The 16486-nt window shown below is 46.3% G+C and overlaps 1 protein-coding gene across 1 annotated transcript in view; it reads left to right on the top strand.

The window, feature by feature from the left end:
• The first annotated feature begins 12843 nt into the window (after positions 1-12843).
• Plac9 (placenta associated 9) overlaps positions 12844-16486 on the top strand; it is a 13352-nt gene continuing 9709 nt past the window's right edge. Inside the window, exon 1 of the mRNA XM_055612428.1 lies at positions 12844-13122. Within this exon, the coding sequence (XP_055468403.1) occupies positions 13026-13122 (97 nt within the window). The 5' untranslated portion in view covers positions 12844-13025. The remainder of the gene's footprint in view (positions 13123-16486) is intronic.

The raw sequence follows: 16486 nt of genomic DNA, 5'->3' as shown, positions 1-16486 counted from the left end.
AGCCTCAGTAAAACATTCTCTGAATAGACTAACGAGCTATTATACATACACACTGCTTTTGCTGAAAAATCACAGCTAGAAGATTTAGAAGATGCTTTGCATATTAAAATGCTGTGACTTTTAAATTTTGTTGCATACACTTATTTATTTATTTATTTGTGTGTGTGTGTGAAGGGGTCCTTTACATACCACAGCATGCTTGTGGAGGTCAAAGGCCAATTTACAAGAGCCAGTTCTTTCCTTTTGCCAGGTGGCATCCAGGAATCAAACTCTGGACAGCAGCCTTGGCAGAAAGCACCTTTCCCCACTGAACCATCACCTCAGCTGTCTACTCTGCTCAAAGCATGTGTGCAGAGGATAAGAGGACCTTCAAGGAGTTAGTGTTCTAACTTTCACCAGGTGGATTCTGGGAATCAAAACCAGGCCCTCAGACTTGGCTTTTATCCACTGAGTCGTCTTACCACCTGGCCCAACGCTTTTTGTTCAAGGGTTCTGGGATTGGAGGAATGGAGAATTTAAGAGCACAGCCAGAAACCAGAACCATATTAGAGAAAAACCACCCCTGCTGCACAAAAGGAATGAGGGTGGGATTGTCTTGTTTAATGCAACCAGGCAACCTTGACCTACAGCATTTAGAAATTCTAAAAAGGCTTCCAACCCTGGCTCCACAGTAGGTCAGCAAACTTGTTCTTGTTTTGAAGACAGTGTCTCACTCCACAGTCCAATCCTGCCCGAAATTACCATGTAATTTATCCCCCCAGCCCCCTCTCTCCTCTTCCTGAGATGACAGAGCTGACCTTGCAGCTCTTGGTTTGGTGTTCATATGTTTCAATCTATTTTACTAGTTTAATGTCAAGTTGACACAAGCTAAAGTAGTCTGGGAGAAAACCTCAATTAAGAAAACGTCTCCGGGCTGGAGAGATGGCTCAATGATTAAGAGTGCTGTCTGCTCTTCCAAAGGACTCAGGTTCAATTCCCAGCACCCACATGGCAGCTCACAACTGTCTATAATACCAATTCCAAGGAATCTGACACCTTCACACTAATGTACATAAAATAAAAATTAAATAAAATTTAAAAAAGAAAAGAAAATGTCTCAGCTGGGTACCATGGCGCAGGCCTAGTAATCCGAGCACTTGGGGAGGCAGGGGCGGGTGGATCTCTGAGAGGCCAGCTTAGTCTGCAAAGTGAGTCCAGGACAGCTAGGGCTAGACACACAGAGAAACCAACCCTGTCTCAGAAGAAAGAGAGAGGAAGGGAAAATGTCTCCATAAGACTAGTGGTGGGCAGGAAAGCCTGTAGGGCATGTTCTTAATTAGTGGCTGATTCGGGAGGGCCCATCCGCTGTGGGTGCCATCACTCCTGGGCTGGTCATCCTGGGTTCTATAAAGGCAGGTTGATTAAGCCACAAGGACAAAGTCAATAAGCATTACCCTTGTATGGCTTCTGCGTCAGTTCCTGCCGGCAGGTCCCTGCCCTCCGTTAGTCCTGTCCTGACTTCCTTTGATGATGAGCCATGATGTGAAAGTACAAGCCGGATAAAACCCTTTCCTCCCTAAGTTGCTTTGGTGGTGGTAATTAATCACAGCAATTGTTGTTAATCCTGCTGGGTGAGAATAAGTCCACTCCCACAGTTTTCAGCCAAATTTGAAGCAAGCTTTACTAAATACTGTCCAGGTCCATGGATACCGAGATTCCCAGGTTACGGTGCCAAATTACATCAGACAGGGGGTGTTGATTTCTTTCATTCATTCATTCATTCATTCATTCATTCATTCATTCATTCACTCTTTCATTTAATTGAGACATACAGAGTTTCCCTGTGTAGCTTTGGTGTTCTGGAGCTCACTCTGTAGAAGATGCTGCACACTCAAAGATCTGCCTGTCTCCGCCTCCCAAGTGCTGGATTAAAGGTGTGTGCCACCATTGGTTGGCAAGTCATGGACTTAATAAAGGCAAGATCCATTTTTGTCCAAACAGGGCCAAACATAGTACATCCTGATGTGCTTCCTGTCTATGTACCTCCCAACTACGTGTGATCAAGCATACATCTTGTGCAATTTTTGCAACCACGCGTGTTTACAGAAGTGAAAACACTGTGCTCATTACCGTACAGGCCCTAGGATTCCAGGAAGTTCTCTGTCCTTGGGCAAGTGGGGCTACAGATTAGAGGCACTTTCCTTTTATACATCTCTTAAGCACAGTAATTTAAACTTAAAACGTAACTTTATGTTTTAATAATAACCCTAACTAGTACACACTCTAAACACTGAGACCAGGAAGAAACTGTTTTTGTTTTTTTGTGGATGACAGCGATAGATATTTTTATATTAGAGAATAGATATTTACTGTATTAGAGAATAGATATTTACTGTATTAGAGAATAGATATTTACTATATTAGAAAGCAAAATGGGGTGGGGAGAGTAATGGGCTTCCAGGCATGCTCCAGGATCAGCAAGCCCTCAACTTTTAGCCAGGCAGTCGCACACACCTTTAATTCCAGCATTTAGGAGGCAGAGGCAGGAAGATCTTGGAGTTCAAGGCCAGTCTGACCTACAAAGAGAGTCCCAGGACAGAGAAACCCTATCTTAAAAAAAAGGAAAAAGAAAAGAAAGAAAAATGGAATTTTTAGATGATCACTTATTTAATGATTCACTTGAAGACAGCAACAACAGTCAATGAACTAAGACAAAAGCAGCTCTTCACAATATTATGAAATTAATTCTGACCCCAAAGGCCCTTGATATCAGTATTAAAACAAAAGGTCAGTTTAGTGTAGTATATGAAAGACTTAAAATTAATTCAGGGCTGGGGATGTAGCCCAGAGTGGAATGTTTGCCATGCATGCTCAAGGCCTGGTTTCAAACCACAGTAAATAAAATTAATTTTACCTGCTTTTGTTCACAATACTTGAGTGGAATATTTTAAATATTAAAATTGTGTTCTGTTTTTATAGTGCCATTCTTTTCATCATAGGAAGGTCTGTGCGATACACTTACAATATGATATATATATATATATTATATATATATATATAATATATATATATATATATATATATACTGCTCGAGTTGCCACTGACATCACACTAAATAACACAGATAACGAGTCATCTGTCAATGGAAGCAACATTGTAGATGGAAAGACAAAATCACAGGAATGACATGTTTTCAAAAGTTTCTATGAAATACAAAACCAAGCAAAATTAACCCATACTATCAACCGGGAGTGGATGGTGACTGTGAGAAATGGGGTCTTCTCAGATGCTGCTCCTGCTCTGTCGTTGGGTCCGGGTACTGTTTACATGGGTACATTCAGTTCCTAAGATGTATGGATACTGTATTTCTGTACACACACACACACACACACACACACACACACTAATTTCCTGACTCCAAACTTCTTGTCATTTTAACTCAACTACCTGTGAGCAGAGTAGAGAAAGGCTAACCTCTAACTAACTCACACCTCCATTACACATTGAATATATTTGATACTGCCCTTCCAGGCTCAGGATCCTTCAACCCAGCCCTCGGGAGGAGGAGTTGTTTCAGTCTCTCACAACTGGGAGGATATAGAAGAGGGATATAACAGAGCTGTTGGAAGTTAACCTAGTGGCCCCTCAGTTACTGCCTCTCTGAGATTGTCAACCACAGAAGGCAAATAACTGATTTGCTTGACCGAGGGCCCCCTTGTTTGTAAAGTATTAGCTCCCATCCCTTATATTGATAAAAAGACTTTTGTTGGTTGGGTGGTTGTCAGGGACCACCTGAGGGAACTCGCCAACTTCAGAGACCACCTGTGGAAGCTTACCAACTTGCCTCAATTTGCCTGTTCCCTTACCTGCAGTAAACATACTTCTTGGAGATGCCCGTTCCCTTACCTGAAGTAAACATACTGCTTGGAGATGTCAGAGACCACCTGTAGAAACTCATCAACCTGCCTCAACTTGCCCGTTTCCTTACCTGCGGTAAACATACTGCTTGGCAACAGCAGAGATGTGCTCACAGAACCGTGGCTTATCACAAGATGTTTCAGGCCTCTGGCCGAGAAGAATCTGTAACTGGACATAGAATTTGAACTGGACATAGATGGCAAATACCTATAGTCCAGGAGTGAGGAGGTGATGCAAGAAGATCAGGAGTTCAAGGTCATACTGGTTTCAGAGAAAGTTCAAGACTAGCTAGGGCTGGAAGAGACCCTATTTCCCCCCCCCCAAAAAAAAAAAACAAACAAAGAATTTTTAAACTTCTCATGGAAAAGAAATGATACGTTTGCTTAGATTGCCTTGATTTGAACATTAAATTTATGATCGTGCTATGCGCAAATCAATGGCCTATAAACATGCACGTATGTGTTGAATTGATGTATGATTCCAGAGAAAAGAATGAGAGAGTTTGCTCTGACTGTGGCGTGGCTCAGTTAAACCCTGCCTCACCTCCACTGTTATCACTTTCACTGGGAACCTTGAACATTCTAAAGATCTGGCATTGCTCACGCTTTTGTACCCTGAGGAAAGCTGGAGTCAGCAAGGCCCTGACTGAACAACCTTAGGCTCGGAAAAGCCTGGGAAACAGCTCAGACACAGTGGAATTCAGCTGTGTTTTGGTTTTGACACGGTCTTAACTATGTAGCCCAGGCTGACCTTGAACAGTCTGTCCGTCCTCCTGCCTGTCCCTAGAAGGCTGGGAACTCAGACACGTGCCACCACACCCTGCTTTACCTGAGATGATTTTATCACCTCATTTTCTAGTGTGGACACTGAAGTTGGGACGTGGGGTTGGGTAGGGGTAGGGGCTGCCTAAGGCAGTAAGGACAATCGGGATTTGAACCAGCTCCTCAGCCTTCTTTGCTAACAGAAACTAACTCTGAGATTCTTCAAAGGGTCACACAAGCATTGTCTGCAGACACCCACCTGCAAAAATCAAAATGAGACAATCTGTCTGCAGAGTGCAGCAGAGAGTGTTCTCTAAGGGCTGGGGGCGGGGATGCCAGCCAACTCCAGTCTCCAGGGACCCTCGAGCTTTTGCAGAACTCCATGCCCGTGATGATTAGCTGAACGCAGCACTGTGAACAACGCCCTGTGTGAGCGTCCCGTGAACAGCCCAGATCTGAGCCGGCCGCGCACACACTGTTAACAGTCACCTCTCCCCTCACCCTACCCTGCTTGCCTCCCTGTACTAAGCAGGTTGCCTCATCTTCCCAGGCCTCTCACTTGGGTGTGTCCAGGACCCAGGGACAGCTGGGACTGTAGCTCAGTAAGCACTGTTTGCTTAGCATGTACAAAGTCGTGGATGCAACCACCAGCACCTCATAAACCAGGCACGGGAAAGCATATCTGTAATTCTAGAACTGATTATAGAAGGATCAGAAATTCAAGGTCATTCTTGGCTACAGGAGCTCATGGCTAGTCTGGGCTACATGAGACCATGTCTCAATAAAATAAAATAAAATAAAATAATAAATAATGGTTTATTTTAATTTGGGGGTTTTCAAGACAGGGTTTCTCTGTGAATCCTTGGCTGTCCTGAAACTCACTCTGTAGACCTGGCTGGCCCCAAACTCACAGATCTACCTGCCTCTGACTCCCTGAGATCAAAGGCGTGCACCACCACCACAACCCTGGCTAAATAATGATTTTTAAAAGCACTAAATCTCAGTATTTGAAATCTTCTGTCTCCCTTTCCTTTCCCACTGGAAATGTCCATGCCAACGTAGAGACACCTTTTCTGACTGTTAATTCTGTGTGCCTTGGCCAGCAACTGCCCTCCATTTGTGCATTCAGAAGCGGCATAAGTTCATTCCACCAAGGGGGGCTCATGTAGGCCAGGCCTCCCTGCTGCTTTGGAAATCCTTGTTTGGTACCAAGAGCAGCGGACAAGAAGGCTTTGTGCATTCCAGACACCCCACCCCCCCCCCCTCAGCCTCTTCCAGTTGGGTAGACCTTTTCACCCAACCGCTATGCCCAGAAGTGCAGCCAGCTTCTATTTCCTGCTTCCCTTGGCCCCTTGCCTTTGGCCATGAACAAGGAAAGCAATCCCTGCCAGACTCCCAGACATGTCTCCTCCAGCAGCCCAGGCTAAGGAGATCTAAAAACAGGCTGTAGCATGTATGGCCTGAGGAGGTGACACTGGAGCAAACGGACGGGGGCCCTAGAATGGCATAGGTTGACTACCTCCAAGGTCCTCTGCGCCTCCCACTCCACTGTGTGTGGGCCTCTGTACTTCCTGGCAGGAGAATGGAAACATTCTGGATAGGTAGCTCTCCTAAGGGCGCTTCCCTCTGGGTGGCCATGAGTGCCCAGGTTTCCCAAGGCCCACCAGCCAGCCACCAAATAACCCCTTTTGCTTGTCCCCTCCTACATGTGCCCTCATTGGCTGGTGATTTTCCTATGGCCCGAGAGTTCAAAGGATGAAGCCTGCTGCACAGATGTGCCCTGGCCTCTATCATGAGATCATTTAATACATTTTATATATATATAAAAAACAGGGCTAGGATCCTGCCTGGTTGCTCACTGTGCACTACGCAGCCTTAGCGAGCGCTAGGTGCATAGACGGCAGTGCGAAAGGACAGGCTGGCAACAATGCCGGCGCTTACCACCACCACACCCGGCCAGTTTGCCCTTGCACTCTGATGCCCAGCAGCTGCATGGCGGACCCCGCCGTTCCACCATTCACGCCCACCTGTCTCCTTGTCAGCGGGCGGGCGCTTGTGAGTGTTCTTGTGAATCTTTGGGCTGGCTTCTGGGGAGGAGGAGATGTAAGCGCTGCTGCTCTGCCAGCTTGACGGAGTGATTCGCGTCCCTCTAGCTCCGCTGGCTTTTGTAAGGAAACAAGCGAATCGCCTACCGCTAACAACATTCCCTCTTTCACTTTTTCGGGGGGGGGGGGCTGGGGAAAGGGCTCAGCGGTTAAGAGCCCCTGTCCCTCTTGCGGAGGACCTAGGTTTTGTTTCTAGCATTACCTCTGGTTCCAGGGGATCTGCTACCCTCCTCTGGCCCCCATGGGCATTGCGTGCACAAGCCGATACACATCCATCCATACATACACACACTTACATATACACACATACATAAATGTACACACATACATACATATGTTAACTTAAAGAAGTGGGGACCGAAGAGATAGTTCAGCAGTTAAGAACATGCGCTGTGCTGCTCTTCCCGAGAAGCCAGGCTTCGTTCCCAGCACATGAGGTGGCTCACAGCCACCTGTAGCTCTGCCCCTGAAAGAACCTGCCCTCATGTACACATCCCCACACACTGACACATAATTAGAGTAATTCTAAAAGCTAAAATAATAATTAAAAACTTAAATAGGTTTTTGTTTGTTTTTGTTTTGATTACAGGCATGTGCCACCGCTCATGGCTAAGAATATAAGTTAAAGACCATATAAGACTGGGAGAAACTGAGTTGGTGGCACACACCTCTAATCCCAGCCCTTAAGAGGCAGAGGCAGGTGGATCTCTATGACTTCGAGACCAACCTGGTCTACAAAGTGAGTTCCAGGACAGCCAAGGCTACACAGAGACACCCTGTCTTAAAAAAAAAAAAAAAAAAAAAAAAGACTAAAAGAAAAGGTGGGTAAAACATAGAAAAGACATTAAGGTTTTATCAAGATATGTAAAAAAATATAGGAAAAGATATTTGAATAGGCCAGTAAAGCTAAGCTTTTAATGAACAGTATATAATATAATATTTTTTAAAAAGCCAACCGGGTATAATTTTCCACCATCAAAGTGTCAGAACTTAAATCGGCAGTGGTAGCACACGCCTATAAATCCCAGCACTCCAGAGGCAGAAGCAGGCTGATCTCTGGGAGTTCCAGGCCACCTGGAACTACATAGTGAATTCCTGGTCTACACAGAGAGTTCCAGGCCAGTCTGGGCTATGAAGAAATAGCCTGGCTCAAAACAAACAAACAAACAAACAAACAAATGACAAAAAAACATCTCTGGGGGCTGGAGAGATGGCTCAGTGGTTAAGAGCACTGCCTCCTCTTCCATTCGACGAGGGTTCAATTCCCAGCACCCATACAGCAGCTCACAACTCTCTGTAACTCTAGTTCCAAGTGTCTGACACCCTCAAACAAATGTCCATAAAATAAAATTAAGTAAATTAAAAAAAATATCTCTGTTCAGATATAACATGCCTATGAAATATGTACATAATGATGCCCACGGGTGGGATATGGAGGGTCGAGGCTTCCCTGCTCTCTAGGGCCATCACCACCTCTGTTTTGTAAGGCTCCAATAGAAGAAGTGGATAAGAAGGAAAATGTATGGACTTCAGGGCTCAAACAAAGCCAACCACCAGAAGCAAATGACTATAAAACTGCTGTAAAGCGCGCCCTCTAGTGGAGGGCGGAAAAAGACCCTATTCGTAACTGACCCGGTACCGTGGTGTCTCTGAGAAATTAAAATTTGATTGGTGTCCCGACCCTCGGGACTTCAACTGGGTTCCTAAGGGGGAGATTGGAAGGAATGGGGGAGAAGGGACGAGAGACGTAGAAATGAAGCCCAAGTCTGTTCATCTGATCAAAGCCTCGTTTATTAGAAATTTTTACCCAACTTATATAGGGAGAAGGTAGGAAAGGGGGAAGGTTAATCTACTGCTGCAGGAGACAGGAAGAGTGCTTTCATGGGTTAACTATTGTACCTGCAAGATACCATAAGGATATTCTCTTAAGATACCTTACGGATGCTCTAACAAATGGATGTCCTCACAATCCATCACCCATGATTTAGGGTCTAGATAACTCTTTCACTACATAGCTTTAGGTCTCCACTAAATGACCTTTGCTCTCTACTTGGCTTTGGCTTCAGTAACTACCTTTGTCTCCACTAGATAGCTTTGGCTCACTAATTGACTTTTGCTTCAGTAGATAGCTTTGGCTCCTGGCAGATTGGCACCCCTCAGCCTCTGGCACTAGAAATTTGATATTAATTAAAACTCTCCTCGGCTAGAGAGGTGGCTTGGCGGATACAAACACCCACTGTTCTTCCAGAGGACCTGAGTTCTATTCCGTACACCCACGAGAGGTGGCTCACAACTGATCGTAACCCCAGCTTGGTGAGGTGGAGAATGCAACTCCCTCTTTGGACGTCAGCTATTAACCTCGCAGCATACACACACAGGACACATGCTCACACATAAAAATAAAAATATATTTTAACATAGTATTTCCTAGCGTGGAAAAGCAATGACTAATGTCTATTCGTAAGGGACACTCCAGATAAACTGTGACACACCCATTCCGGGGATCTTTTGCAGCTCTCTCTTTTTAAAATTTATTTATTTAGTTATTTTAGTTTTATTTTCTGTGCAGCAGTATTTTGCCTGCATGTATGCCTATGCACACGCGCACAGTACCCCTGGAAGCCAGAAGAGGGCACCCGTGGAATTGGAATCGCAGACTGTTGTGAGCTGCCGTGTGTACCGGGAATCCAGGTCCTCTGGAAGAGCACCCCGTGTGCTTAACCACCACTCCATCTCTCCTTTCGCTGCTCGTAAGAGGAATTAAACGGATACCCTTGTACTCACTTCTATGGACTCTTTCCAGTTTTTAATGGCCTTCCAAGATCTAATGATGCAACTGAAGTAGATATGAATGTGAAAAGAAAATATCTATCATTTTTAGATATGTCTGAATAGGTATCTATTGAATAGATACAAAATTTGTGGACAAAGATAGGGAGAGGCTGGCAAACTGAAGGGACTGGGCTGAGCAAGCTGGACTAAGATGGAAACAGCTTCATTACTTTGGTTTGTTTGTTTAAGATTTATTTATTTATTATGTATACAATATTCTGCCTGCATGTATACCTGCAGACCAAAAGAGGGCACCAGATCTCATTAAAAATGGTTGTGAGCCACTGTGTGGTTGCAGGGAATTGAACTGAGGACCTTTGGAAGAGCAGCCAGTGCTCTTAACCTCTGAGCCATTTCTCCAGCCCCTGCTTTGGTGTTTTTAGCTAGGTTTTTTGTTTTGTTTTGTTTTTGAGACTGGGTCTCATTGTGGAGCCCTGGCTGGCTAGGAACTTGTGTAGATAAGGCTCACATCAAATTCACAGAAATCTACCTGCCTCTGCCTCCTGAGTACTGGGATTAAGGGTGTGTGCCACCATACTCACAGGATTAATTATTTTTTAGTTTAATTACTTTCAGTCATGAGTGTGTACCTACTAGTTGGTGTTTAAGAGGGCCAGAGTCTTCTCCAATGTGGTGCAAACCCAGGTCAGCAGGCTTCTTTCCCCACTGCTCGTGGGCCCGTACTTTGTGATTTAACGGCATCTCCTGCACATGTTACTCATGTATTTATTATTTCTTTATTTACAGTCAGGATTACACTTTGTAATTCAGTCTGCCCTTGACCTATTATCCTCTTACCTAAGCCTTCTGAGTTCTAGATTACAGATACGAGCCACCGGCCAGGTTTTATGTTTTGTTCATTTTTTTATTCAAATAATTAGCTAGCTCAGTGGCTCTAAGCTGCATAAATCCTTGTGGGCCTAGCTTTTGTTTTGTTTTACAATCTCACGCCTGGCTAAGCTAGATCGGAATGCCCTACGAAGCGTGGACAGTTCTTGGCATTGTTGAGATAAATCCTTTCTCCTAAACCAGCTCATCTGGGCGTCTTAATCCTCAAGGGAGCTTTTCAAGAATGAGATCCACGTCTTGGTGGCAAACCTGATAAGTCCTAGTCTGAATTTCTGTGCCACAGCCCACTGTCTATGCGGAAGGGGAGCCAAGGGAAGGGAGGGCTGCCGGTTGTTCCTGTGTAACACACAGGCCGATCAGCAGGTGGCGCTGCAGAGACTGGAGCGGTGGGTAGTGGTTAGAGCTCTCTCTGCGCTTGCAGGGCACCTGGGATCAGTTCCTAGCGCCCACATCAAGGGCTCACAACTGCCTGTAACTCCTGCTCCGGGGTATTCAACGGCCCCTTTCGGCCTCTGTGGGCATCTGTACTCATTCATATACATCCACCTGGAGAAACAAACATAACTTAACAGCCATGACCCTCAGACACCCCACTGAGCCCGGGGTGACTCTTTTGTTTGTTTGTTTGTTCTGCTACACGATCAGACAGGTTGGCTCTTGTTTTTTGAGACAGTATTTCTCTGTATAACAGCCCTGGCTCTCCTGCAACTTGCTCTGTAAACCAGGCTGGCCTTGAACTCACAGAGACCCACCTGTCTCTGCCTCCTGGTTGACTCTTGATGAAACCATTCTCCATGATTGGCCACAAAGCTGTCCACCCTGCAGCCAGGAGCTCTGCACTTGGGCCCCTCAGGTTCATCGGAATCACTGTACTGCTTTATGGTTTTGTTGTTAATTGTTTTTTGCACTTGTTGGATGGGTGTGTTCCACGAGTAAACGACAGCGTGTCTAAACTGCAACAGGTCTGAGATGGTTTGAAGTTCATTGGAAAAACAAAAACAAAAAACAGCTCACTCTTAGGTTGAAGACACACACCCTTCCTACCCCCATCCCAGCCTTCCCCAGCAGCTCGCTTGGCTTAGAAGCAGAACTAAGCACAGTGTATAGCATTGTTCTCTGAAAATCTGGTTGCAGAGAGCAGCAGGACTAGATGTAAACCCTCACTGCACACCATCCAAGTGTGAGGCCATCAAGTTTCTTTAGCATCTCTGATTCTCAACTGTTGGGTCTTCAGGATGGCTACGATGAAGATGGGCCCCTTATGGAGGTTCTCTGAGGTTCAGAGATAATGTGGTAGACGCTTAACTCCAGTGTGGAGCACGGGACTGTGAGCTCCTTACAGGGCAGATACCTGTGCGAATATTATTTCCATTTTCACAGCTCCTCGGGACTACCAAATGTTAAGTCTCAAACCCTGTGACAAATAACTGAGGTGCCTATTTAGCATCAAAGAGGACCTGGCTGCCAGGTTCTCCCAGCATCCCCCAGCCCCCACCCCTACCAGGGTATGGCTGGCACATCCTGCCCTCTACCCTCAACTCCCCAGACCAGGGTCTGCCCTTTCTCCAGTGCCTTTTCCCTATATAACCCAGCCATTTTGGCTCCCTTGCCCTCGTTTACATTTTGTCCTCTTGGCTGCTGCCCCTGATTCCCCTCCCTTTTCCTCCTGTCCTCACATGGTTCAGGGTCATGCCCACTCTGCACTCTCCCAGATGTCTCTGCTTCTGGCTATGCTCTCCCTTTTTTTTAAGGGAAGGGGGGTGGTAAGACAAGGTTTCTCTGTGTAGGTTTATCTGGCTGTCCTTGGCTTTGTAAACCAGGCTGGCCTCAAACTCTCAGAGATCCTCCCGCCTCTCCCTCCCAAGTGCTGGGATTAAAAGTCTGCTTGGAAGTAACTGATAAAGGTGCAGAATAACTCTTCTGCGTTGGTTTATTCCGCCTGCGTGAGTTCACTCACTGCTGGATTCTTGCTCACTGTGGCGGGAGAAGCCAGGTGCCTTGGAAGCCTCGCAGACAGGTGGATACCCGGGGTCCGAGCAGGGGTCCGGACAGCTTGCAGCATCTCCCACCTTGGTAAGGAGTTAAATGGTATTTATCAGTGAGTTTCTGTAGACAGCAGGCATTAAACCTTCAGTTCCCGCTATCCGATATCATTATCATTAGCTTTCATTTGCGATTCAGAGGTAGGTAGAAAACACTTCCAAGATCCTATGAGCCCTGGGTTCAGACCCTATGCCTGCCCGTGAGGGATCCAGAGGAAGGTCCTCATTCCTGGGCTCCCTCTGGCTGTCTGAGAAATGGGCTCACACGGAGTAGCAGCGCTGGGAGCCTCCTCCCCCACTTCTGTGCGGGGCTCCCAGGGCGGGAGTGGGGTGGAAGGCTGGACGGGAGGCCCTGGAGGAGAGGTTGCCTTCAGGATGGGATCCCAGGCTGCGCCTTCTCCCAGGGTACGGTGGGGCTTCTGGAGGGGGCGGGCAGGTTCTCTGGAGCCAGAAGCCCGGAGCCGCCCAGAAATTTTGGCTCGTACTTTGCGATCCCGGGGAGGCGACTCCGGACAGACTGCACTCGGTGGCTCGGTACCATGCAGCCGCTGCTCTGCGCGCTGGCCGGGCTCGCTCTGCTCCGCACTGGGGCGGGCGAATGGGACCAAGGACCCAGGGACATCCTCGGACGGCGAGGTAGGAATGAGAGAGGAATCGGACACGGGGAAAAGTGGAGGGAGGGAAAGGTGATGGTGAAAGAAATAGAGACACCAAAGGACAGAAAAGGGCAGAGATCAAGAAGTTGAATAAGGAAAGAGACTGGGAGCGAAGGAGGCTTTGGAGATAATCGCATGTGGATGAGGAGAGCAAGAGAAGGGAGTTTGAGAAAAGCACAAACAAGAAGGGAACGAATAGGGATGGTGGGGAAAAAACGGGAGAAAGAAAGATTTGGGGAAAGGAATGCAGCAACCGGATGTGTAGAGAGCTGGAGAAGGCCAGCCAGCCTGGGCGGAGGTCCAGCTGCAGGGTGTGGCTTCCCTGGGGCCGGAGCATCCAGGGGAAGGCTGCAAAGGGCATCCTGCAAGGGGAGCCTGAAAGGGTCAATGACTCAGGCAGGGCCAACGCCCCCCCCCCCCTTAGGGAGACAGACAGAATAAAGGTACCGTCTCACCTGCCTGTAGTGAGGTGAAGAGGCACCCTCCAGGTTCTCAGAAGGGTCCAAGAGCTATGGCTTACCCTAGCTCCGGCCTGATGGTGCCAAGGCAGACCCAGCACCAAACCCCAGGCCTCTGGCTCCCTTGCTCCAGCCAGGCAGGAATTCCTGGCATGGAGACTAATGATCTGGTTGCTTTTGGGGACCTACAGAGAGAAGGGAGACTAACCCAGATCATTGAAGGATTCCTTATTGGGAGAATTGCTTTACTTCTCATAGACTGGTTTCAGGGTGTGTAAGAAAGAACGCGCCCACCAGTGAACGCGCAACACTAGTTCTCTCTAGCCTCAGATTCCCCGTCTGTTAAGGAGTGGCTGACATTCTGTCTAGCTCAAAAAAGGCGCGACCTCCCTTTCCTTCTCCTCCCCCTCCTCCTCCTTCTCCTCCTCCTTTTTCAGATCCTCCTCTCAGCTCTGCTTAGGCTGCTTAGACAGGGACCAAGGCTCACCTGGTCTCCCAGAGGAAAGACCTGTCTCTGCTACAAATCAGTTTCCCAGGCCTTTGAGCAACAATGCTTTCCTTTGTGATTATGCCGCTCAGTGCAACAGATTAAAAGAGTATAGATGTGCCAAGGTAGTTTCCCAACGCAGACTTCAGACAGTATCCCAACGCCTTCATTGTGCACACTAGAGGTACAGTCTTTCCTTGACTTTTGACGATGAAAATGTTTTGATACAAAAATAGAATTCAAACCGGCCTGTACACGCCTGTAATTCCAGCACTCAGGAGGCAGAGGCAAGGTGATCTCCACAGCCTGGTCTGTAAAGAGAGTCCAGGACAGCCAAGGCTACAGAGAGAAACCCTGTCTCAAAAAAACAAAAAAATCAAAATAACAACATAAGTAGATATTATAATTAATCATTAATTCAGAAGCTTTCTTGTTTAGTTTATAATCCCACTTCTGCTGTCATCCCTGGATTATTTTAAAGGAAATCCCAAACACTTTATTTTTAAAGTTTTTATTGCCTGACAATTTCATACATACAATGAGTTTTATCTTTTTCGCACCCCTCCCCTCACTGAAACATTCTTCTGAACATGCCCCTCTCCCTTCATGTTTCCTTTTTGGGTGTGGCACATTGAGTTTCATTGGTTTCTCCTTTTAAAATATTTGTTTTACGTGTGTGTGTCTAAGGGTATTATGTGCATTTCATCTGTGCTCCAACCCATGGAAGTCAGAAGAGAGCCTGGAGCCCCTGGAACTGAGTCACAGTGCCCGTGAGCCACCATGTGGGTGCTGGGAAATAAATTCAGGTTCTCTGCAAGAACAGTAAGCACTCTTGACTGATAAAGCAGCTCTCCACCCTTTAGTTAGAGTGCGGGACCCAGCATCTTAAATTTCATCTATAAGAAACTACAATGCCATAATAAGAGTAATTCTATGTCATAACACAATCATTAGTGTTCAAGTGACCTTAGGTGTGTCATGGTTTTTATTTGTTTGTTTTGTTTCAACATTTAATTTGTTTGACCCGAGCAAGGTTATATGGCTGATTGAATTTGGTTGACATGTCTGCTGTTTCTTTAAATATGTAATCTGTCTCTTTCCACCCCTCCCTTCATTTTTTTTTTCTTGAAATTAGTTGTTGAGAAAATTTTTGCTTATTTGGATTTTGCTGATTGAATTCCTTGGGTGTTGTTCAAGTGTTCCTCTGCCTCTATGTTGTCTATAAAATCGATGGCTATATATAGAAGCTTGCTCTAATTCCAGTTAGGTTTTCTTTGCACACACAAAAAATATTTTCTACATAGTCTTTATATATTTGATGTATATTTAGTTATTAAAAACAAGGTCTTTCTGTGCAGCATTGGCTGTCCTAGAACTTGTTTTTTAGGCCTGGAACCCACAGAGATCAAACTGCCTGTGGCTTCCAAGTTCTGGGACCATGGCCAGCTATTTTTAATATATTTGTTAAAGAACAAGGTCTCTTATAGCTCAAGCTTGTGTTGAACTTACCAGATAGACAAGGAGGACCTTGAACTTCTGATCCTTCTGCCTCAACCTTCCAAGTTCTGAGACTAGAGATGTGTGCCACCATTTCTGTTTTTATGCTGTGCCCAAAAACATTCAAGGCGAACATTCCACCAGCTGAGCTCCATGCCAGCCCATCTTTATTATTTTAATTGAATGGCTTTGATTCCTGTAAGGGTAGTCCTTTTTCTTCAACGGTGTGGTGGCCATTTCTATGATTCTTGAAAACTACTAAGTAAGTGACTTGTCTAGTATTGACTGTGCGGGGTCCCACCCAACAGAGCAAGCGAGAAAGTCAGAGGCAACTCTGTGGCATTGGCTCTCCCCTTCCACCTTCATGTGGTTTTGGAGGAGAGTTCAGGTCTCCTGAATTGTGCTGTTGGGTAGTTGCTATGCAGTGAGTCCCTTACCAGCTCCTTACAGAGACCTTTTCCCAGGCCAGCCTCACCTGAGCTCATGTTTTTACTGTCAGAAGAATCCTCAGTGTCTTCTCTTTTATTTATTTTGGTTTTGTGAGACGGGGCTCTTTGTGTAGCCATGACTGTCCTGGAACTGGCTAGGCGGACCAGGCTACCCTCGAGTTCACAGAGACCCATCTGCCTCTGCCTCCTGAGCTCTGTGATCAAAGGCGTGCACCACCACTGCCCCCCACCATCTGTTTTCTGAGACAGGGTTCCTCTGTGTAGCCCTGGCTGTCCTGGACTCGCTCTATAGACCAGGCTGGTCTTGACTTCACAGAGATCTGCTGCCTCTGCCTCCCTGAGTGCTGGGATTACAGGCATGTGCCACCATGCCTGGCTTGGCTCTTTTATTTTCTTATAATTAAAAAAGAAATTGTGTGTGTATGTGTGTGTGTGTGTGTGTGTGTGTGTGTG

Source organism: Psammomys obesus, unplaced genomic scaffold, assembly GCF_907164565.1.
Source record: "Psammomys obesus unplaced genomic scaffold, mPsaObe1.curated_primary_1811, whole genome shotgun sequence".
Taxonomy (NCBI): Eukaryota; Metazoa; Chordata; class Mammalia; order Rodentia; family Muridae; genus Psammomys; species Psammomys obesus.
The sequence above is the reverse complement of the archived record's forward strand: the minus strand, read 5'-3'. Positions and strand labels throughout refer to the sequence as shown.